The following is a 23,228-nucleotide window of genomic DNA, read 5'->3' on the forward strand; positions in this document are numbered from 1 at the left end:
CTCTTCAATACTTTAGAGCATTATTTGTTGTTCTGCCCCCGTCCCCTTTTCGTTAAATTAATCCTTGATAATCCTCACTTAAAACTCCTTCTTTAAATCCATTAAATCTTTTTATTTTTCTTTTTTTCTCTTTGATACTTTAGAGCATTATTTGTTGTGCTGCCCCCGTCCTCTTTTCGTTAAATTAATCCTTGATAATCCTCACTTAAAACTCCTTCTTTCAATCCATTAAATCTTTTTATTTTTCTTTTTTTCTCTTTGATACTTTATAGCATTATTTGTTGTTCTGTCCCTGTCCTCTTTTCGTTAAATTAATCCTTGATAATCCTCACTTAAAACTCCTTCTTTCAATCCATTAAATCTTTTTATTTTTCTTTTTTTCTCTTTGATACTTTAGAGCATTATTTGTTGTTCTGCCCCTGTCCTCTTTTCGTTAAATTAATCCTTGATAATCCTCACTTAAAACTCCTTCTTTCAATCCATTAAATCTTTTTATTTTTTTTTTTCTCTTTAATACTTTAGAGCATTATTTGTTGTTCTGCCCCAGTCCTCTTTTCGTTAAATTAATCCTTGATAATCCTCACTTGAAACTCCTTCTTTAAATCCATTAAATCTTTTTATTTTTCTTTTTTTCTCTTTATTACTTTAGAGCATTATTTGTTGTTCTGCCCCTGTCCTCTTTTCGTTAAATTAATCCTTGATAATCCTCACTTGAAACTCCTTCTTCAAATCCATTAAATCTTTTTATTATTCTTTTTTTCTCTTCAATACTTTAGAGCATTATTTGTTGTTCTGCCCCTGTCCTCTTTTCGTTAAATTAATCCTTGATAACCTTCTCTTTAAACTCTTTCTTTAAATCCATTAAATCTTTTTATTTTCTTTTTTTCTCTTTGATACTTTAGAGCATTATTTGTTGTGCTGCCCCTGCCCTCTTTTCGTTAAATTAATCCTTGATAATCCTCACTTGAAACTCCTTCTTTCAATCCATTAAATCTTTGTATTTTTCTTTTTTTCTCTTTAATACTTTAGAGCATTATTTGTTGTGCTGCCCCTGTCCTCTTTTCGTTAAATTAATCCTTCGTTAAATCTTTTTATTTTTCTTTTTTTCTCTTTTATACTTTAGAGCATTATTTGTTGTGCTGCCCCTGTCCTTATTTCTTCAAATTAATCCTTTATTATCTTCTTTTGAAAGTCCTTCTTTAAATCTATTAAATCTTTTTATTTTTCTTTTTTTCTCTTTATTACTTTAGAGCATTATTTGTTGGGCTGCCCCTGTCCTCTTTTCTTTAAATTAATCCTTGATAATCCTCACTTGAAACTCCTTCTTTAAATCCATTAAATCTTTTTATTTTTATTTTTTTCTCTTTAATACTTTAGAGCATTTTTTGTTGTGCTGCCCCCGTCCTCTTTTCGTCCAATTAATGCTTGTTTTTCTTCACTTGAAACTCCTCCTTTAAATCCATTAAATCTTTTTATTTTCTTTTTTTCTCTTTGATACTTTAGAGCATTATTTGTTGTGCTGCCCCTGGCCTCTTTTCGTTAAATTAATCCTTGATAACCTTCTCTTTAAACTCTTTCTTTAAATCCATTAAATCTTTTTATTTTCTTTTTTTATCTTTGATACTTTAGAGCATTATTTGTTGTGCTGCCCCTGCCCTCTTTTCGTTAAATTAATCCTTGATAATCCTCACTTGAAACTCTTTCTTTCAATCCATTAAATCTTTGTATTTTTCTTTTTTTCTCTTTAATACTTTAGAGCATTATTTGTTGTGCTGCCCCTGTCCTCTTTTCGTTAAATTAATCCTTCGTTAAATCTTTTTATTTTTCTTTTTTTCTCTTTAATACTTTAGAGCATTATTTGTTGTGCTGCCCCTGTCCTTATTTCCTCAAATTAATCCTTTATTATCTTCTTTTGAAAGTCCTTCTTTAAATCTATTAAATCTTTTTATTTTTCTTTTTTTCTCTTTATTACTTTAGAGCATTATTTGTTGGGCTGCCCCTGTCCTCTTTTCTTTAAATTAATCCTTGATAATCCTCACTTGAAACTCCTTCTTTAAATCCATTAAATCTTTTTATTTTTATTTTTTTCTCTTTATACTTTAGAGCATTATTTGTTGTGCTGCCCCCGTCCTCTTTTCGTCCAATTAATGCTTGTTTTTCTTCACTTGAAACTCCTCCTTTAAATCCATTAAATCTTTTTATTTTTGTTTCTCTTTCATACTTTAGTGCATTATTTGTTGTTCTGCCCCCGTCCTCTTTTCGTTAAATTAATGCTTGATTTTCTTCACTTGAAACTCCTTCTTTAAATCCATTAAATCTTTTTATTTTTTTTCTTTGATACTTTAGTGCATTATTTGTTGTTCTGCCCCCGTCCTCTTTTCCTCAAATTAATCCTTTATTATCTTCCTTTGAAACTCTTTCTTTAAATCCATTAAATCTTTTTATTTTCTTTTTTTCTCTTTGATACTTTAGAGCATTATTTGTTGTGCTGCCCCTGCCCTCTTTCCGTTAAATTAATCCTTGATAATCCTCACTTAAAACTCCTTCTTTCAATCCATTAAATCTTTTTTTTTTTTTTTTTTCTCTTTAATACTTTAGAGCATTATTTGTTGTGCTGCCCCTGTCCTCTTTTCGTTGAATTAATCCTTCGTTAAATCTTTTTCTTTTTCTTTTTTTCTCTTTAATACTTTAGAGCATTATTTGTTGTGCTGCCCCTGTCCTCTTTTCCTCAAATTAATCCTTTATTATCTTCTTTTGAAAGTCCTTCTTTAAATCCATTAAATCTTTTTATTTTTCTTTTTTTCTCTTTATTACTTTAGAGCATTATTTGTTGGGCTGCCCCTGTCCTCTTTTCTTTAAATTAATCCTTGATAATCCTCACTTGAAACTCCTTCTTCAAATCCATTAAATCTTTTTATTTTTCTTTTTTTCTCTTTAATACTTTAGAGCATTATTTGTTGTGCTGCCCCCGTCCTCTTTTCGTCCAATTAATGCTTGATTTTCTTCACTTGAAACTCCTCCTTTAAATCCATTAAATCTTTTTATTTTTGTTTCTCTTTGATACTTTAGTGCATTATTTGTTGTTCTGCCCCCGTCCTCTTTTCGTTAAATTAATGCTTGATTTTCTTCACTTGAAACTCCTTCTTTAAATCCATTAAATCTTTTTATTTTTGTTTTTCTTTGATACTTTAGTGCATTATTTGTTGTTCTGCCCCCGTCCTCTTTTCCTCAAATTAATCCTTTATTATCTTCTTTTGAAACTCTTTCTTTAAATCCATTAAATCTTTTTATTTTCTTTTTTTCTCTTTGATACTTTAGAGCATTATTTGTTGTGCTGCCCCTGCCCTCTTTTCGTTAAATTAATCCTTGATAATCCTCACTTGAAACTCCTTCTTTCAATCCATTAAATCTTTTTATTTTTCTTTTTTTCTCTTTGATACTTTAGAGCATTATTTGTTGTGCTGCCCCTGTCCTCTTTTCGGTAAATTAATCCTTCGCTAAATCTTTTTATTTTTCTTTTTTTCTCTTTATTACTTTAGAGCATTATTTGTTGGGCTGCCCCTGTCCTCTTTTCTTTAAATTAATCCTTGATAATCCTCACTTGAAACTCCTTCTTCAAATCCATTAAATCTTTTTATTTTTCTTTTTTTCTCTTTAATACTTTAGAGCATTATTTGTTGTGCTGCCCCCGTCCTCTTTTCGTCCAATTAATGCTTGATTTTCTTCACTTGAAACTCCTCCTTTAAATCCATTAAATCTTTTTATTTTTGTTTCTCTTTGATACTTTAGTGCATTATTTGTTGTTCTGCCCCCGTCCTCTTTTCGTTAAATTAATGCTTGATTTTCTTCACTTGAAACTCCTTCTTTAAATCCATTAAATCTTTTTATTTTTGTTTTTCTTTGATACTTTAGTGCATTATTTGTTGTTCTGCCCCCGTCCTCTTTTCCTCAAATTAATCCTTTATTATCTTCTTTTGAAACTCTTTCTTTAAATCCATTAAATCTTTTTATTTTCTTTTTTTCTCTTTGATACTTTAGAGCATTATTTGTTGTGCTGCCCCTGCCCTCTTTTCGTTAAATTAATCCTTGATAATCCTCACTTGAGACTCCTTCTTTCAATCCATTAAATCTTTTTATTTTTCTTTTTTTCTCTTTGATACTTTAGAGCATTATTTGTTGTGCTGCCCCTGTCCTCTTTTCGGTAAATTAATCCTTCGCTAAATCTTTTTATTTTTCTTTTTTTCTCTTTATTACTTTAGAGCATTATTTGTTGGGCTGCCCCTGTCCTCTTTTCTTTAAATTAATCCTTGATAATCCTCACTTGAAACTCCTTCTTCAAATCCATTAAATCTTTTTATTTTTCTTTTTTTCTCTTTAATACTTTAGAGCATTATTTGTTGTTCTGCCCCCGTCCTCTTTTCGTCCAATTAATGCTTGATTTTCTTCACTTGAAACTCCTCCTTTAAATCCATTAAATCTTTTTATTTTTGTTTCTCTTTGATACTTTAGTGCATTATTTGTTGTTCTGCCCCCGTCCTCTTTTCGTTAAATTAATGCTTGATTTTCTTCACTTGAAACTCCTTCTTTAAATCCATTAAATCTTTTTATTTTTGTTTTTCTTTGATACTTTAGTGCATTATTTGTTGTTCTGCCCCCGTCCTCTTTTCGTCCAATTAATGCTTGTTTTTCTTCACTTGAAACTCCTCCTTTAAATCCATTAAATCTTTTTATTTTTGTTTCTCTTTCATACTTTAGTGCATTATTTGTTGTTCTGCCCCCGTCCTCTTTTCGTTAAATTAATGCTTGATTTTCTTCACTTGAAACTCCTTCTTTAAATCCATTAAATCTTTTTATTTTTTTTCTTTGATACTTTAGTGCATTATTTGTTGTTCTGCCCCCGTCCTCTTTTCCTCAAATTAATCCTTTATTATCTTCTTTTGAAACTCTTTCTTTAAATCCATTAAATCTTTTTATTTTCTTTTTTTCTCTTTGATACTTTAGAGCATTATTTGTTGTGCTGCCCCTGCCCTCTTTCCTTTAAATTAATCCTTGATAATCCTCACTTGAAACTCCTTCTTTCAATCCATTAAATCTTTTTATTTTTCTTTTTTTCTCTTTAATACTTTAGAGCATTATTTGTTGTGCTGCCCCTGTCCTCTTTTCGTTAAATTAATCCTTCGTTAAATCTTTTTATTTTTCTTTTTTTCTCTTTAATACTTTAGAGCATTATTTGTTGTGCTGCCCCTGTCCTCTTTTCCTCAAAGTAATCCTTTATTATCTTCTTTTGAAAGTCCTTCTTTAAATCCATTAAATATTTTTATTTTTCTTTTTTTCTCTTTATTACTTTAGAGCATTATTTGTTGGGCTGCCCCTGTCCTCTTTTCTTTAAATTAATCCTTGATAATCCTCACTTGAAACTCCTTCTTTAAATCCATTAAATCTTTTTATTTTTCTTTTTTTCTCTTTAATACTTTAGAGCATTATTTGTTGTGCTGCCCCCGTCCTCTTTTCGTCCAATTAATGCTTGATTTTCTTCACTTGAAACTCCTCCTTTAAATCCATTAAATCTTTTTATTTTTGTTTCTCTTTGATACTTTAGTGCATTATTTGTTGTTCTGCCCCCGTCCTCTTTTCGTTAAATTAATGCTTGATTTTCTTCACTTGAAACTCCTTCTTTAAATCCATTAAATCTTTTTATTTTTGTTTTTCTTTGATACTTTAGTGCATTATTTGTTGTTCTGCCCCCGTCCTCTTTTCCTCAAATTAATCCTTTATTATCTTCTTTTGAAACTCCATCTTTAAATCCATTAAATCTTTTTTTTTTTTTTTTCTCTTTGATACTTTAGAGCATTATTTGTTGTGCTGCCCCTGCCCTCTTTTCGTTAAATTAATCCTTGATAATCCTCACTTGAAACTCCTTCTTTCAATCCATTAAATCTTTTTATTTTTCTTTTTCTCTCTTTAATACTTTAGAGCATTATTTGTTGTTCTGCCCCCGTCCTCTTTTCGTTAAATTACTCCTTCGTTAAATCTTTTTATTTTTCTTTTTTTCTCTTTAATACTTTAGAGCATTATTTGTTGTTCTGCCCCCGTCCTCTTTTCGTTAAATTAATGCTTGATTTTCTTCACTTGAAACTCCTTCTTTAAATCCATTAAATCTTTTTATTTTTGTTTTTCTTTGATACTTTAGTGCATTATTTGCTGTTCTGCCCCCGTCCTCTTTTTGTTAAATTAATGCTTGATTTTCTTCACTTGAAACTCCTTCTTTAAATCCATTAAATCTTTTTATTTTTGTTTTTCTTTGATACTTTAGTGCATTATTTGTTGTTCTGCCCCCGTCCTCTTTTCCTCAAATTAATCCTTTATTATCTTCTTTTGAAACTCTTTCTTTAAATCCATTAAATCTTTTTATTTTCTTTTTTTCTCTTTGATACTTTAGAGCATTATTTGTTGTGCTGCCCCTGCCCTCTTTTCGTTAAATTAATCCTTGATAATCCTCACTTGAAACTCCTTCTTTCAATCCATTAAATCTTTTTATTTTTCTTTTTCTCTCTTTAATACTTTAGAGCATTATTTGTTGTGCTGCCCCTGTCCTCTTTTCGTTAAATTACTCCTTCGTTAAATCTTTTTATTTTTCTTTTTTTAACTTTAATACTTTAGAGCATTATTTGTTGTTCTGCCCCCGTCCTCTTTTCGTTAAATTAATCCTTGATAATCCTCACTTGAAACTCCTTCTTTAAATCCATTAAATCTTTTTATTTTCTTTTTTTCTCTTTGATACTTTAGAGCATTATTTGTTGTGCTGCCCCTGCCCTCTTTTCGTTAAATTAATCCTTGATAATCCTCACTTGAAACTCCTTCTTTCAATCCATTAAATCTTTTTATTTTTCTTTTTCTCTCTTTAATACTTTAGAGCATTATTTGTTGTGCTGCCCCTGTCCTCTTTTCGTTAAATTACTCCTTCGTTAAATCTTTTTATTTTTCTTTTTTTCTCTTTAATACTTTAGAGCATTATTTGTTGTTCTGCCCCCGTCCTCTTTTCGTTAAATTAATGCTTGATTTTCTTCACTTGAAACTCCTTCTTTAAATCCATTAAATCTTTTTATTTTTGTTTTTCTTTGATACTTTAGTGCATTATTTGTTGTTCTGCCCCCGTCCTCTTTTCGTTAAATTAATGCTTGATTTTCTTCACTTGAAACTCCTTCTTTAAATCCATTAAATCTTTTTATTTTTGTTTTTCTTTGATACTTTAGTGCATTATTTGTTGTTCTGCCCCCGTCCTCTTTTCCTCAAATTAATCCTTTATTATCTTCTTTTGAAACTCTTTCTTTAAATCCATTAAATCTTTTTATTTTCTTTTTTTCTCTTTGATACTTTAGAGCATTATTTGTTGTTCTGCCCCTGCCCTCTTTTCGCTAAATTAATGCTTGTTGTCTTCACTTGTAACTCCTTTCTTCATATCCATTTCACCTTCACATTTTTCTCTTTTCTCTTTGATTCTTTAGAGCATTTTTTGTTGTTGTATTCTCGTTCTCTTTTTGTTTAATTGTTCTTCGATCTATTCTCGAGGCACTGCCAGTTTACTTTCATTGAATTTTGTTATTTTGACTGATACTTTTTCGACTTCTTGAAGCTCCATTTGTTGTTACGCCCCTTTTCTCCTTTATTTAAATTCTTTTTCGTTGCGTATTAATTTTCATATAACACCTAATATAGATAGCATTGCTATATAGTTTCTCTATAAACCACTTTTAATTTTCTTTCTGTACATGCTATCTTTTAGTTATAACTTTCTGTAGGGTGTTTTTCTTAACGGATTCTCTGAAAACCATTTTTTTTATTTCTTTACGTATTTGCTTTATTTATCACTCAAGATTAGAGAAAATCTAAAGCAAAGCTATCATCAGTTAAGTATATATGAAAATTAATTCTTAAGGATATTAATATAGAGAAGGTTTCTAGAAAAGCCTTAAAAATTAGCACGGAAGGAAATAAATACAAAGAGAAGACTGAATTCTACTGGATAATTTCCTTCCTCCAACTATTTTAAATCAGTATCAGATTTTCAGTCTTTGTGAAGACTGACACGTCAGAAAATTTAAAGATTTGAAAGAGACCCAGCTACTGCATACATTGAAAGAAATTTCAAACGGCAGATGTCTGACATGAGCAGATCTTGCCTTGAGGTTGAGAATTGAAACGGACCAAAAGATATGTCAAAAAAGAAATACGTTATAAATCTTCCTAATTTGTAGCGATCGATTGCATTTGACGATGGCATGAGACAATATCATTTAAGTTCAGGCTTGTGGGTCAAAAAGTTTTCCATTCAAAGAAAATGGGTACTTTTTGACCTACTAAACAGGAATGAAAAATATTTGACGAGTACCAAAATTAACATCTACTTATCTTTATACTAGAATCTATAAAATTAATACCTAGTAATCCATTCATGTGAAAGAAATGTAAGATAATGATAAATTTTTGCAAAAATTGAGTTTTTCTGTGGTTACAAGAGTCTAGATAAATTGTAGCTGTTGAATTCACATTCCAATTACACAGCTATCCAAAAAATGAATGAAAGTTTTGTCACTATCGGAAAGGTACCAATTTTTAAATGTTTTTAAGGAAGATGTTAAAACACTAATCTTAGAAGACTAGTCCCATCTCTACAAATTCTTGTTTTGGCGAGGCTATAGAGTCCCTTCACTATATCTTCTCTTAGATAAGGAGGATTGCTTCTTTCTCTTTAGAACATATGATTTCAACTCTTGGAAAGATATACTGGTTTAGTAAGAGCGTTGTTGGTTCTTTTACGAATGATTGGTTTTGGATTATAAATATTATAAATATATATACAATTTCTCACCTCAGTGTTTGAAGATGCAAAAAGTTAGCACAGCTTGTTTTTCTTGTCCAAAACTCGAATTATTATTTAAACTATGTACACAACTTTAATACAACAGCTCAATAAAGGGGATTAGCTAAAACATAGCAAATAGACAAGCCAGGCTACAAAGCGAATGTAAACACAATAGAAATATTAGCTGTTCTGCGTGAGTGCAAATATATCGTTGAATATATGGCTGATTAAGTGCAAACAAAATGTCGTCTTATAAGTTCATTATACTCTGTCACAATTTCGACAGATCGTTTACCCCACTCCTAAAGTAAACATTAATCGATCTAGTAAGGGAGGTTTAGAACCATAAAGAGGTGTTTGACTTGAGTTTTGTTGGATCTCAACTATTGTAGTTTTTCCAGTCTGGTTTTTAGAGACACACGTGCTCTAGAGAAGCCAGAGGTTTAATGAACTGATCATCGAAACTCTAAAAGCATTCACTACGATTAGAGAAAATTATTGTTCTTTCTTATTTTTATTCCCAATCTTGTTAGAAGAGCACAACACATTTAAATTCTGCTCCAAACGCACTCTTTTCGTTGGGTACAATAAGCCACTAACAAACTTACTTCTTCAATAGTTAGAGTACTAGCTTACATTTCACTGGAAGTTATTGGCATAAAAACTAAAAATGAAAATAAAATAAGATAGTTTTCGATTTATGTTCAGACGTTGTATACTCTGAAGAGTGTCAGACGAAAAGCTTCAGAAACATGTTTCAAAAGTTTGTCTTTTTCAAAGCCATTTTGGAAATGAAATATATAAATATAGCGAAATGATTGTTTCACAGAAAGGCTGTAGTGCTACATCAAAAAAAACAATGATAAAAGAACATTTGGATATATCCTTCTTGTTTGACATTTTATTCGTCAATTATTCTACCAGAAAGATAACAAACTCTCTTTTGACATTTTCTTTTCACGAAGTTATTTAATATATCAACATATTTGTTTCCCAGGTGATAAATAGCTAGCAAAATATAATGTCGTTGTTGATCTATGCATACAGACAAGAGAGCACTCTCTCATTATTTTGAAATAACATCTTATTCTTTTCTATAGGATTACACAGGCCTGCCCTTTCTATATGCTTAATATCCTTATAGACAAACAAATTTTTTGATCACACAACATTTAAACACAATGACTCATTAATTATGAACCTTGATAATTTTTTTCCTTTCAGGCGAAACGTGCAAATATATCAACAGTCATTTTACCAGAAGGCAACAAAAAAGACTATGACGACTTGCAAAATTTCATAAAACAAAACTTGGAAAAGCATTTTGTTAGTAACTACGATAAGGTATACGAAATAGCACTGAATTATTCGGAAAACAATGCAGAGCAAGACAACAGCTCGTAGAATTATATATACTATTATTAGCTATTTACTTCCGATTTAATTCTATAAAACATTAAAGTTGGGTATTTTACAATCTTTAATGTAAATCTCAAAACCTCCCTATAACCTTCACCGAGTATATTTAGTATCAGCTTTAGATAATACCCTTGGAGAAGTATGTAATTAATCAAGAAAATAAGATTTGTAGGCAAAATAATCGGAAAAGAAGCCCAGTGTTTCTAAATTATCGATAAGCCGAACGTTATATTTTCCAGATTTTTTCTAGATCCGGGAAACCAGTTTCCTTTTTCAAATGCCAAAAATTTTCAATTCTCTAAATAACAAGATGAATGCCCCTTGCAACACCCGGCGATGCGATAACGTTTTCATCGTTCAATGGGCTAGTCTTCCCTTTGTTCTTTCACTAGATCATTTTGCTTAAAGGAAAAAAAAAGGATTGAGTTGGGGCTACTCCATAGAAAATAAAAACTACAATGATTAAACAAGTGTGGATTATACACAGGTTTTTATTGTCCTCGTAATTTTTTACAAGAATTACATCCCGCAGGTAGACTTTTTATCCATTAAGAAGATGGTATACAGTTAATCCGTACTTTATATATGTATAAATTTCATCTGTATTAGCGAATGCGAGAGAAAAATATGAGTCTGACGAGCGAGGTCTGACGTCTTCCTTGAGTGATTCCTTCGCAACTTTTATGCCTTGGCTACTTTTGATATCTCATTTTATCAAAATTTCTTTCCCTGGCTTTTTCTAACAAATTCTAGATAGTTACAGCTACATCAAATTTATTTTTCCCCAACAATTTAACTTAAGGCAGTTCTTTGTCAACATGGATTCTTCTTCTCAATTTTTTAGTAATGTCAATTTTTGCGTCCGTAATAAATGTCGTCGTTTTCTTTGCCTTTTTAGCTAGCTTTTTCTTTAAAATATAATTAGTGACTCTGATTTTCCATATGGCCAAAAAGCAGTTGTTTGAAAACAGTAAAGATATCTTCTTTCGTCAACACGTATCGACGAAGGAGCTTTACTACCCAGAATGCTATTCGCCTTTCGTGTGATTAAAAACATGGCTTCGAAGAAAGTTGTTTTCGTCATAAGCGGCTCACGTGTTATAGTTATTCCAAGAAAATTTATATTTACTATGCGACAAGATGTTGGATAAATATATTGTAATGCTGAACAGTTAAAGGCCGAAGGTATGTCTAGGTTGCTACTGTTATTTTATAAACGCCATATGATGTTAGGCCAGCTTCTGATCAATCCCTGTGGTGTTTTTAGCGCCGTCTTTTCTGTAAGTTATGTTCTAAAATTACATTGCATAACTAGAGAAAAAGAGAATTGGGATTATTTCATAAGATGTTGTTCGTGGGTGCTATGCCAAGAAGTCACCAACCCAAGTTGCCACTCTCTAGAAAGTGGCAAATATTGATCGCTGTGTCGTATAGGGCTCTTGCAATCTCTCAGATTTGTTTTTCAAAATTATTAAAACTCTTTTGAGTAAAAAACTCGTAAAGAGATTAATTTCTCAGGCTGAAAACAATAAAAAAGGAATTCTTTGAATTTAAAAATATTATTTACTTCAGAAGACACTTCCATTGGCATGTCACATTTTTATGCTCAGTGATGTTTTGTGTTTGTTCTTGTCTGTTGTTTGTGGCGTTTAGAATCATTTTGTTTTGCGTGTTGTAGAGTGTTGAATAGGCTTTAAGCAACAAGAAGGGCTATTTTTTAGTGGAAGTTTAGGAATTATTATCTATCACTTTGTTATCTTAGGTTCTTAATCGATTTTTGCCATTCTACAAATCAGGTGTTGAGCCTTCACTTCCGCATTTGGCTGTTGGTGCCTTGGTAAAAATCGACCAATAATTCCATATAAAGCCTTAGACCAGGGGTTCATGTAGAATCGCTTCGGGGGCCAGTTGGTTTTCAACTTTTACATACCTTGTGTAGGCTGCTCAAAATGAAACTCAGATCTCATTTTTACCAGGCTAAGTTGGTGTTAAAATAGACAGGCCTTTTATTTTGTGGCTGCCTATCTTATCTACCTTCACATAAACCCAAAAAATAGTTTTTACAAAGGTCTGTAACTTTTTGTTTCTTGTACCAGACTGAGTCAGGAAATTGCTCTATGCTATTTTTAGGCTAGAACGTTCATCATCGTTAGTCTCTTGTTGGGTCGATTTGAAGTGCCTGAAGTCAGATCAAGGGACTGCACAACTTATTTTAAAGAAAGGCCAAAATCTTATGTTTGTTGATGTATTTAGTCAAGGCCACCACCATGGTTGGTGGCAAGAAAAATCTTAGGCTATATTAATCTAGGAATGGCCAGAAACAACACCTCAAATAGATATTAACGGGAGAAAATTCAAGGCATTTTCTTGACTAGGTTCCATAGTTTTATCTGTTGATATGAAAAAGGAAACAAGACAATTCCTATTTTGTTATTCTCTTTTGGACTAAAAACTGTCTATGGAACACATTTGGAATTGATTAAAGAGAAAAAAAATATATCAGAGGGGACAAAGGAAAACCAAAGATAAATTGAATTCCAAATTTTGAAAATGTTGGCAAAAAATATTTTTGAGGTAAAATGCATTTGGTGGGCAGGATGACATTTTGCTGTGGGCCGGAGATGACCCGCAGGCCGGGGTTTAAGAATGCCTGCCCTAGACCTTAGATATAACTTGATTGATAAGAGTAACAAGGCAGCTTATCCCCACCAGGGAGCTGATGCACCATCCTACCTTAGTTGCATAAGGTATGAGAGGGGAACAGAAACAAAACTTAAAGAGCCAAGTCTACCCTTAATGAAATCATAATAATCTGTTATTTGAATCCTGTTATGTGAATAAGCCCAAACCCCTATGAGGTAAAATTATAGAGGATTTGAAGAAACACACTTTACTTTAAACCAGAAGGGAAGAGAGGGACAGGAGAAGAGAACAGCCTAGCAAGGGCATACATAAAAAACAAGAAACCCTATCCAAAAAAATTTCTTACACTCTCTGTAACAACTTTCACCCAAGAAAACCCAACTACAACTTCACCATTATTCCCAAAGGCATCAAAACAGCAAATTAAAGCTTAATAGCATAACTTTACACCTAAATTTGATTAATAAAATTGAAAGAAAATAAGAACCCTTAATGATTTCAAATTCTATAACATCTCTCATCAAAAAAGCTCTGATAGAATTTCATTTGACCAGCATTTAATCTGCTCTGAAGGATTGCAGCTCAATGTAAGATGATTTCTAAAGTCATTATCTCATTTTTCTTTTATAAGAAAAAAACACAACAATTTTATAATTATACTTTAGTAAATGAAAATTTTATTTGGATATGAATGTAAAAGTGAATCAGCCTTTAAATGTAAATAAACAATTCCAAGAAATTTTCGTGCAAATATTCCAAGACCCCAACAGAATGGTTAAAAGTTTTGATATAAGATTTTTAAACACAGCATTCAAACTAATAAAAATCAATGCCAGTTTGTGAAAGATTATATACTTAAATTTTGATGATCTACATGATATATAAATTCATGTCTAAATTTGTTTTATGTAGAGTCATGGATATTTGCATCCTGCTTTGACTTTGTGGTGTTTTGTCTTGATTGGAAAACTTTGGAACCAAAAGCCAGGTAGTTAATTATGATATAGCATTTTGCCAAGAAATATAATTTAATGTATCTTTAAAATCTGATGTATCTTTCATTTAATGTAATCTATCTTTCGAATCAAGTATTTTAAAAAGTATTTTAAAATGTGAAGCAAACTAAAAGAGCTATCAACAAATAAGACTTTTTCCAGTGTATCATATGTTGTTTCCACCACAGTTGAATATAATTTTCTTTAAATAAATGCTGTCTTGATGATAGAAACAGCCCTCCTTGCACTCCTGCAAGCAATCAGATGCTTTGCAATTCATGCTTACCATTCCTTGCTGTCTTCAAAAGGATTTTGCAATCTAAGGACATCAATATCATTTTTAATTTTCTATATTGTTTTAAATCTTGCTTAATTAATGCTCTGAATTTAGTCACTGTTCCTAAAAAATGTTAATTTTCTGTTTGGAAAACCTCCTTTTCTTTTGTGCCAGAAAAATTTCATCAATTCATAATTTAAATTAATGTATTTTGCCAAAATGTTCTGTAATTTTCCTTTGTATACTTAGCCTTGAGAAGATTTTGCTCTTTAAAGCGTAGCAAAGATGGAAACCAGATTATCTGTGATTAAATTGATCTTTTAATATCAGAGCCTATGTCAGCAGTGATTCGTTAGAGCATAATGGTCCAAGGAATTTTTCCAGCCGAAATGAGAATAATGACTTTATATTCACTCTTGTTGTAGTTATGTTTTTGTACAATTCAGAGGTCTTGGTCCTTAAATTTTTTTTAAGGGCAAGCCCCTGAATCCCCTCCCTTCATCAATCCCTTGCTGCCCGTTGTTTTTAATTTTTTGCTTCATTCATCATTCAAATGTTCCTCTGAATCAATGTTCATTAAATAGTTATAATTTTTGGCAGGATAAAAGTCCCTGAAATCCCCAAACGAAACCACAAAGTTACCACTTTCTTCTACTGTTATATAATTTCAAATCAAGAGTAGACAGTTTTGAATTCCTCACAAACATTTTCCTTTTTTATAGATATTTAGGCCGAGATTGCCATTAATTTAATTTCAATAATAAAGATTCTTTTCCCATAAAATAATGTTATTAATATTTATGCATTGTCCCCCGGAATGAATGCATTACAAAACTTTCTTCCGTCTGCAGATAATGTAGCAACTGATTCTTTACATCATTTTTGGGTGTAACCTTTAATAAAGGGCGTGTCTGTGTGGATTTCTTCTTTTGGCTCCCTCACTTCTGGTCTGTTTCATAAGTAGCTTGATGTAGGACACAGCTGCATATTGTTTTGTGGATTTTAAGGCTATGACTAAAATATTGAAAGTTTAGGAAGAATTTAGGACAATATCCTCACTTGTTTAATTTATCCAAATTCTTGCAAACTGAGCCTGCAATGTGATGCCAATCAAAGTCTAATGTAAATCATTATATATTACTTTTAACTACTGTGACATTACCTTCACTGATGCTACTTTTGAAGATATCCTCTTAGCAACGATACTACCCTTCATTAGGAAAACCAATGTCAATTTTTTGGCAATTCAGTTTTGAAAACAAAATTTTGTTGCTTTTTTAGAACGTTGAAAAAATGTTAACAATCAAAAAGCCATCTATGATTTCGATACTTTGATTGAAACGACTTTTTAATTTCAGACTTTCTCGATAACGTTCTCCAGATCTCCTTTACTGATAAACAGTTTGGTTGGTTTTCTTCGGTCTTTTAGGTCTTGCTTTTAGCTCTGGACTCTGTTCTTTTGGACAAAATTCCAGAAACTTTCATTTTCTTAAACTTTATTGAAATATTTTTTCAACTACTCACAATGTTATTTTTTGTTCAAATCCTAGGGCTGACAAATTCCTCTTCAAAGCTCCATCAATATAGCCAGTTGATGCTTTGAACACCTAGAAATTGGATATGAATGGGATCTGGACTAAAACCTTCATAAAAACTTGTATGACTTTTGCAGGTATGTCGGTTCCCTTTCCTTCAAATTCCAAACTTACAAACTTAAATTGCATGGATCCTTGTGCTTTTATTCTGAAGTGCAGACCTTTAATTCTGAAGTGTCAACCTTATACTTTCTAAGGAAATTTTTTTTTTCAAATTACCATTATATTTCAAAATGTATTTTTTCCTTGAGAATTAAATTCTATTCATGACTTACTATACGTTACTTTTGATGAAAAGTTTCTCACTGTTGTTAGCTTTGTAAAAATAATTCTCTAAAAACCTATTATATTTTTGTTTCCTTCCGCATGAATTTTTTTTTCTAACTTACTGCTGGTAGCTCTTTTGAAAAGCTTCTCTAAAAACCACTTTTATTTTTATTTCCTTGCGTATTAACTTTCGTTTATCACTTACTATAACTTACTCTGCTTTTGAGTTTCTCAAAAAGCAAACATGTCAATTTTTATTGCCAAGTTCCTGTAGAGAGCTTTGCGTTAGTGTTTCCCTAAAAGCCTTTGTTGTTTTTGTTTTATTGCCTGTCAATTTTATTGCTACGTTGCTGTAGGGAGCTTTCCGTTAGAGTTTCTCTAAAATCCTTCGTTCTCTTTATTTTACTGCCTACCAATTTTTCAAGCTACGTTCCTGTACGGAGCTATGCTTTAGAGTTTCTCTAAAATCCTTCGTTCTCTTTTTTTGACTGTATGTCAATTTTTATTACTATGTTCCTGTAGGGAGCTTTGCTTTAAAGTTTCCCTAAGATCCTTCGTTGTTTTTATTTTAAGCCTGTAAATTATTATTGCTACGTTGCTGTAGGAAGCTTTCTTTTAGAGGTTCTCTAAAATCCTTCGTTGTTCTTTTATTTCCTGTCAATTTTATTGCTACGTTCCTGTAGGGAGCTTTACGTTAGAGTTTCTCAAAAATCCTTCGTTCTTTTTATTTTACTGCCTGTCAATTTTTATTGCTACGTTGCTGTAGGAAGCTTTGCTTTAGAGTTTCTCTAAAATCCCTCTTTCTCTTGATTTTACTGCCTGTCAATTCTTATTGCTACGTTCCTGTAGGAAGCTTTGCTTTAGAATTTCCCTAAGACCCTTCGTTCTCTTTATTTTACTGCCTGACAATTTTTCATGCTACGTTGCTGTGGGGAGCTTTGCTTTAGAGTTTCTCTAAAATCCTTCGTTCTCTTTATTTTACTGTATGTCAATTTTTATTGCTTTGTTCCTATAAGGAGCTTTCCTTTAGAGTTTCTCTAAAATCCTTTTTTCTCTTTATTTTACTGTCTGTCAATTTTTCATGCTACGTTGCTGTAGGGAGCTTTGCTTTAGAGTTTCTCTAAAATCTTTCTTTCTCTTTATTTTACTGCCTGTCAATTTTTTTTGTTACGTTGCTGTAGGGAGCTTTGCTCTAGAGTTTCTCTAAAATCCTTCGTTCTCTTTATTTTACTGTATGTCAATTTTTATTGCTTTGTTCCTATAAGGAGCTTTCCTTTAGAGTTTCTCTAAAATCCTTTTTTCTCTTTATTTTACTGTCTGTCAATTTTTCATGCTACGTTGCTGTAGGGAGCTTTGCTTTAGAGTTTCTCTAAAATCTTTTTTTCTCTTTATTTTACTGCCTGTCAATTTTTTTTGTTACGTTGCTGTAGGGAGCTTTGCTCTAGAGTTTCTCTAAAATCCTTCTTTCTCTTTATTTTACTGCCTGTCAATTTTTCATGCTACGTTGCTGTAGGGAGCTTTGCTTTAGAGTTTCTCTAAAATCTTTTTTTCTCTTTATTTTACTGCCTGTCAATTTTTTTTGTTACGTTGCTGTAGGGAGCTTTGCTCTAGAGTTTCTCTAAAATCCTTCTTTCTCTTTATTTTACTGCCTGTTAATTTTTTTTGTTACGTTGCTGTAGGGAGCTTTGCTCTAGAGTTTCTCTAAAATCCTTCTTTCTCTTTATTTTACTGCCTGTTAATTTTTTTTGTTACGTTGCTGTAGGGAGCTTTGCTCTAGAGTTTCTCTAAAATCCTTCTTTCTCTTTATTTTACTGCCTGTCAATTTTTTTTGTTACGTTGCTGTAGGGAGCTTTGCTCTAGAGTTTCTCTAAAATCCTTCTTTCTCTTTATTTTACTGCCTGTTAATTTTTTTCGTTACGTTGCTGTAGGGAGCTTTGCTCTAGAGTTTCTCTAAAATCCTTCTTTCTCTTTATTTTACTGCCTGTCAATTTTTTTTGTTACGTTGCTGTAGGGAGCTTTGCTCTGGAGTTTCTCTAAAATCCTTCTTTCTCTTTATTTTACTGCCTGTTAATTTTTTTTGTTACGTTGCTGTAGGGAGCTTTGCTCTAGAGTTTCTCTAAAATCCTTCTTTCTCTTTATTTTACTGCCTGCCAATTTTTCATGCTTCGTTGCTGTAGGGAGCTTTGCTTTAGAATTCCCGTAAGACCCTTCGTTCTCTTTATTTTACTGCCTGCCTTTTTTTCATGCTTCGTTGCTGTAGGGAGTTTTGATTTAGAGTTTCTCTAAAATCCTTCTTTCTCTTTATTTTACTGCCTGTTAATTTTTATTGCAATGTTCCTATAAGGAGCTTTCCGTTAGAGTTTCTCTAAAATCCTTCTTTCTCTTTATTTTACTGCCTGCCAATTTTTTTTGTTACGTTGCTGTAGGGAGCTTTGCTCTAGAGTTTCTCTAAAATCCTTCTTTCTCTTTATTTTACTGCCTGTTAATTTTTTTCGTTACGTTGCTGTAGGGAGCTTTGCTCTAGAGTTTCTCTAAAATCCTTCTTTCTCTTTATTTTACTGCCTGTCAATTTTTTTTGTTACGTTGCTGTAGGGAGCTTTGCTCTGGAGTTTCTCTAAAATCCTTCTTTCTCTTTATTTTACTGCCTGTTAATTTTTTTTGTTACGTTGCTGTAGGGAGCTTTGCTCTAGAGTTTCTCTAAAATCCTTCTTTCTCTTTATTTTACTGCCTGCCAATTTTTCATGCTTCGTTGCTGTAGGGAGCTTTGCTTTAGAATTCCCGTAAGACCCTTCGTTCTCTTTATTTTACTGCCTGCCTTTTTTTCATGCTTCGTTGCTGTAGGGAGTTTTGCTTTAGAGTTTCTCTAAAATCCTTTTTTCTCTTTATTTTACTGTCTGTCAATTTTTTTTGTTACGTTGCTGTTGGGAGCTTTGCTTTAGAATTTCTCTAAAATCCTTCTTTCTCTTTATTTTACTGCCTGTTAATTTTTTTTGTTACGTTGCTGTAGGGAGCTTTGCTCTAGAGTTTCTCTAAAATCCTTCGTTCTCTTTATTTTACTGTATGTCAATTTTTATTGCTTTGTTCCTATAAGGAGCTTTCCTTTAGAGTTTCTCTAAAATCCTTTTTTCTCTTTATTTTACTGTCTGTCAATTTTTCATGCTACGTTGCTGTAGGGAGCTTTGCTTTAGAGTTTCTCTAAAATCTTTTTTTCTCTTTATTTTACTGCCTGTCAATTTTTTTTGTTACGTTGCTGTAGGGAGCTTTGCTCTAGAGTTTCTCTAAAATCCTTCTTTCTCTTTATTTTACTGCCTGTCAATTTTTCATGCTACGTTGCTGTAGGGAGCTTTGCTTTAGAGTTTCTCTAAAATCTTTTTTTCTCTTTATTTTACTGCCTGTCAATTTTTTTTGTTACGTTGTTGTAAGGAGCTTTGCTCTAGAGTTTCTCTAAAATCCTTCTTTCTCTTTATTTTACTGCCTGTTAATTTTTTTTGTTACGTTGCTGTAGGGAGCTTTGCTCTAGAGTTTCTCTAAAATCCTTCTTTCTCTTTATTTTACTGCCTGTCAATTTTTTTTGTTACGTTGCTGTAGGGAGCTTTGCTCTGGAGTTTCTCTAAAATCCTTCTTTCTCTTTATTTTACTGCCTGTTAATTTTTTTTGTTACGTTGCTGTAGGGAGCTTTGCTCTAGAGTTTCTCTAAAATCCTTCTTTCTCTTTATTTTACTGCCTGCCAATTTTTCATGCTTCGTTGCTGTAGGGAGCTTTGCTTTAGAATTCCCGTAAGACCCTTCGTTCTCTTTATTTTACTGCCTGCCTTTTTTTCATGCTTCGTTGCTGTAGGGAGTTTTGATTTAGAGTTTCTCTAAAATCCTTCTTTCTCTTTATTTTACTGCCTGTTAATTTTTATTGCAATGTTCCTATAAGGAGCTTTCCGTTAGAGTTTCTCTAAAATCCTTCGTTCTCTTTTTTTACTTCATGTCAATTTTTATTGCTATGTTCCTGTAGGGAGCTTTGCTTTAGAATTCCCGTAAGACCCTTTGTTCTCTTTATTTTACTGCCTGCCTTTTTTTCATGCTTCGTTGCTGTAGGGAGTTTTGCTTTAGAGTTTCTCTAAAATCTTTCTTTCTCTTTATTTTACTGCCTGTTAATTTTTATTGCAATGTTCCTATAAGGAGCTTTCCGTTAGAGTTTCTCTAAAATCCTTCTTTCTCTTTATTTTACTGCCTGCCAATTTTTCATGCTTTGTTGCTGTAGGGAGTTTTGCTTTAGAGTTTCTCTAAAATCCTTTTTTCTCTTTATTTTACTGTCTGTCAATTTTTTTTGTTACGTTGCTGTTGGGAGCTTTGCTTTAGAATTTCTCTAAAATCCTTCTTTCTCTTTATTTTACTGCCTGCCTTTTTTTCATGCTTCGTTGCTGTAGGGAGTTTTGCTTTAGAGTTTCTCTAAAATCCTTTTTTCTCTTTATTTTACTGTCTGTCAATTTTTTTTGTTACGTTGCTGTTGGGAGCTTTGCTTTAGAATTTCTCTAAAATCCTTCTTTCTCTTTATTTTACTGCCTGTTAATTTTTTTTGTTACGTTGCTGTAGGGAGCTTTGCTCTAGAGTTTCTCTAAAATCCTTCGTTCTCTTTATTTTACTGTATGTCAATTTTTATTGCTTTGTTCCTATAAGGAGCTTTCCTTTAGAGTTTCTCTAAAATCCTTTTTTCTCTTTATTTTACTGTCTGTCAATTTTTCATGCTACGTTGCTGTAGGGAGCTTTGCTTTAGAGTTTCTCTAAAATCTTTTTTTCTCTTTATTTTACTGCCTGTCAATTTTTTTTGTTACGTTGCTGTAGGGAGCTTTGCTCTAGAGTTTCTCTAAAATCCTTCTTTCTCTTTATTTTACTGCCTGTCAATTTTTCATGCTACGTTGCTGTAGGGAGCTTTGCTTTAGAGTTTCTCTAAAATCTTTTTTTCTCTTTATTTTACTGCCTGTCAATTTTTTTTGTTACGTTGTTGTAAGGAGCTTTGCTCTAGAGTTTCTCTAAAATCCTTCTTTCTCTTTATTTTACTGCCTGTTAATTTTTTTTGTTACGTTGCTGTAGGGAGCTTTGCTCTAGAGTTTCTCTAAAATCCTTCTTTCTCTTTATTTTACTGCCTGTCAATTTTTTTTGTTACGTTGCTGTAGGGAGCTTTGCTCTGGAGTTTCTCTAAAATCCTTCTTTCTCTTTATTTTACTGCCTGTTAATTTTTTTTGTTACGTTGCTGTAGGGAGCTTTGCTCTAGAGTTTCTCTAAAATCCTTCTTTCTCTTTATTTTACTGCCTGCCAATTTTTCATGCTTCGTTGCTGTAGGGAGCTTTGCTTTAGAATTCCCGTAAGACCCTTCGTTCTCTTTATTTTACTGCCTGCCTTTTTTTCATGCTTCGTTGCTGTAGGGAGTTTTGATTTAGAGTTTCTCTAAAATCCTTCTTTCTCTTTATTTTACTGCCTGTTAATTTTTATTGCAATGTTCCTATAAGGAGCTTTCCGTTAGAGTTTCTCTAAAATCCTTCGTTCTCTTTTTTTACTTCATGTCAATTTTTATTGCTATGTTCCTGTAGGGAGCTTTGCTTTAGAATTCCCGTAAGACCCTTTGTTCTCTTTATTTTACTGCCTGCCTTTTTTTCATGCTTCGTTGCTGTAGGGAGTTTTGCTTTAGAGTTTCTCTAAAATCCTTCTTTCTCTTTATTTTACTGCCTGTTAATTTTTATTGCAATGTTCCTATAAGGAGCTTTCCGTTAGAGTTTCTCTAAAATCCTTCTTTCTCTTTATTTTACTGCCTGCCAATTTTTCATGCTTTGTTGCTGTAGGGAGTTTTGCTTTAGAGTTTCTCTAAAATCCTTTTTTCTCTTTATTTTACTGTCTGTCAATTTTTTTTGTTACGTTGCTGTTGGGAGCTTTGCTTTAGAATTTCTCTAAAATCCTTCTTTCTCTTTATTTTACTGCCTGCCAATTTTTCATGCTTCGTTCCTGTACGGAGCTTTGCTTTAGAGTTTCTCTAAAATCCTTCTTTCTCTTTATTTTACTGCCTGTTAATTTTTATTGCAATGTTCCTATAAGGAGCTTTCCGTTAGAGTTTCTCTAAAATCCTTCGTTCTCTTTTTTTACTTCATGTCAATTTTTATTGCTATGTTCCTGTAGGGAGCTTTGCTTTAGAATTGCCCTAAGACCCTTCGTTCTCTTTATTTTACTGCCTGTCAATTTTTCATGCTTCATTGCTGTAGGGAGTTTTGCTTTAGAATTTCTCTAAAATCCTTTTTTCTCTTTATTTTACTGCCTGTCAATTTTTTTTGTTACGTTGCTGTAGGGAGCTTTGCTTAAGACTTTCTCTAAAATCCTTCTTTCTCTTTATTTTACTGCCTGCCAATTTTTCATGCTGCGTTGCTGTAGGGAGTTTTGCTTTAGACTTTCTCTAAAATCCTTTTTTCTCTTTATTTTACTGCCTGTCAATTTTTTTTGTTACGTTGCTGTAGGGAGCTTTGCTTTAAAGTTTCTCTAAAATCCTTGTTTCTCTTTATTTTACTGCCTGTTAATTTTTATTGCAATGTTCCTATAAAGGGCTTTCCTTTAGAGTTTCTCTAAAATCCTTCTTTCTCTTTATTTTACTGCCTGCCAATTGTTCATGCTTCGTTGCTGTAGGGAGTTTTGCTTTAGAGTTTCTCTAAAATCCTTTTTTCTCTTTATTTTACTGTCTGTCAATTTTTTTTGTTACGTTGCTGTTGGGAGCTTTGCTTAAGACTTTCTCTAAAATCCTTCTTTCTCTTTATTTTACTGCCTGCCAATTTTTCATGCTGCGTTGCTGTAGGGAGTTTTGCTTTAGACTTTCTCTAAAATCCTTTTTTCTCTTTATTTTACTGCCTGTCAATTTTTTTTGTTACGTTGCTGTAGGGAGCTTTGCTTTAAAGTTTCTCTAAAATCCTTGTTTCTCTTTATTTTACTTCCTGTTAATTTTTATTGCAATGTTCCTATAAAGAGCTTTCCTTTAGAGTTTCTCTGAAATCCTTCGTTCTCTTTTTTTACTGTATGTCAATTTTTATTGCTATGTTCCTGTCGGGAGCTTTGCTTTATAATTCTTGTAAGACCCTTCGTTCTCTTTATTTTACTGCCTGCCCTTTTTTCATGCTTCGTTGCTGTAGGGAGTTTTGATTTAGA

The 23,228-nt window shown here is 32.1% G+C and overlaps 1 protein-coding gene across 1 annotated transcript in view; it reads left to right on the forward strand.

Annotated features, from left to right (window-relative positions):
- Positions 1-23,228, forward strand: part of LOC148957828 (uncharacterized) — a 71,338-nt gene that overhangs the window by 37,990 nt on the left and 10,120 nt on the right. The window contains exons 4-6 of the mRNA XM_089114304.1: positions 10,088-11,467; positions 13,838-13,913; positions 15,748-15,869. Coding sequence (XP_088970430.1) covers positions 10,088-10,267 — 180 coding nt within the window. The 3' untranslated portion in view covers positions 10,268-11,467; positions 13,838-13,913; positions 15,748-15,869. The remainder of the gene's footprint in view (positions 1-10,087; positions 11,468-13,837; positions 13,914-15,747; positions 15,870-23,228) is intronic.

This window comes from Rhopilema esculentum, chromosome 20 (genome assembly GCF_057945365.1).
Source record: "Rhopilema esculentum isolate cy_ngs chromosome 20, ASM5794536v1, whole genome shotgun sequence".
NCBI lineage: Eukaryota > Metazoa > Cnidaria > Scyphozoa > Rhizostomeae > Rhizostomatidae > Rhopilema > Rhopilema esculentum.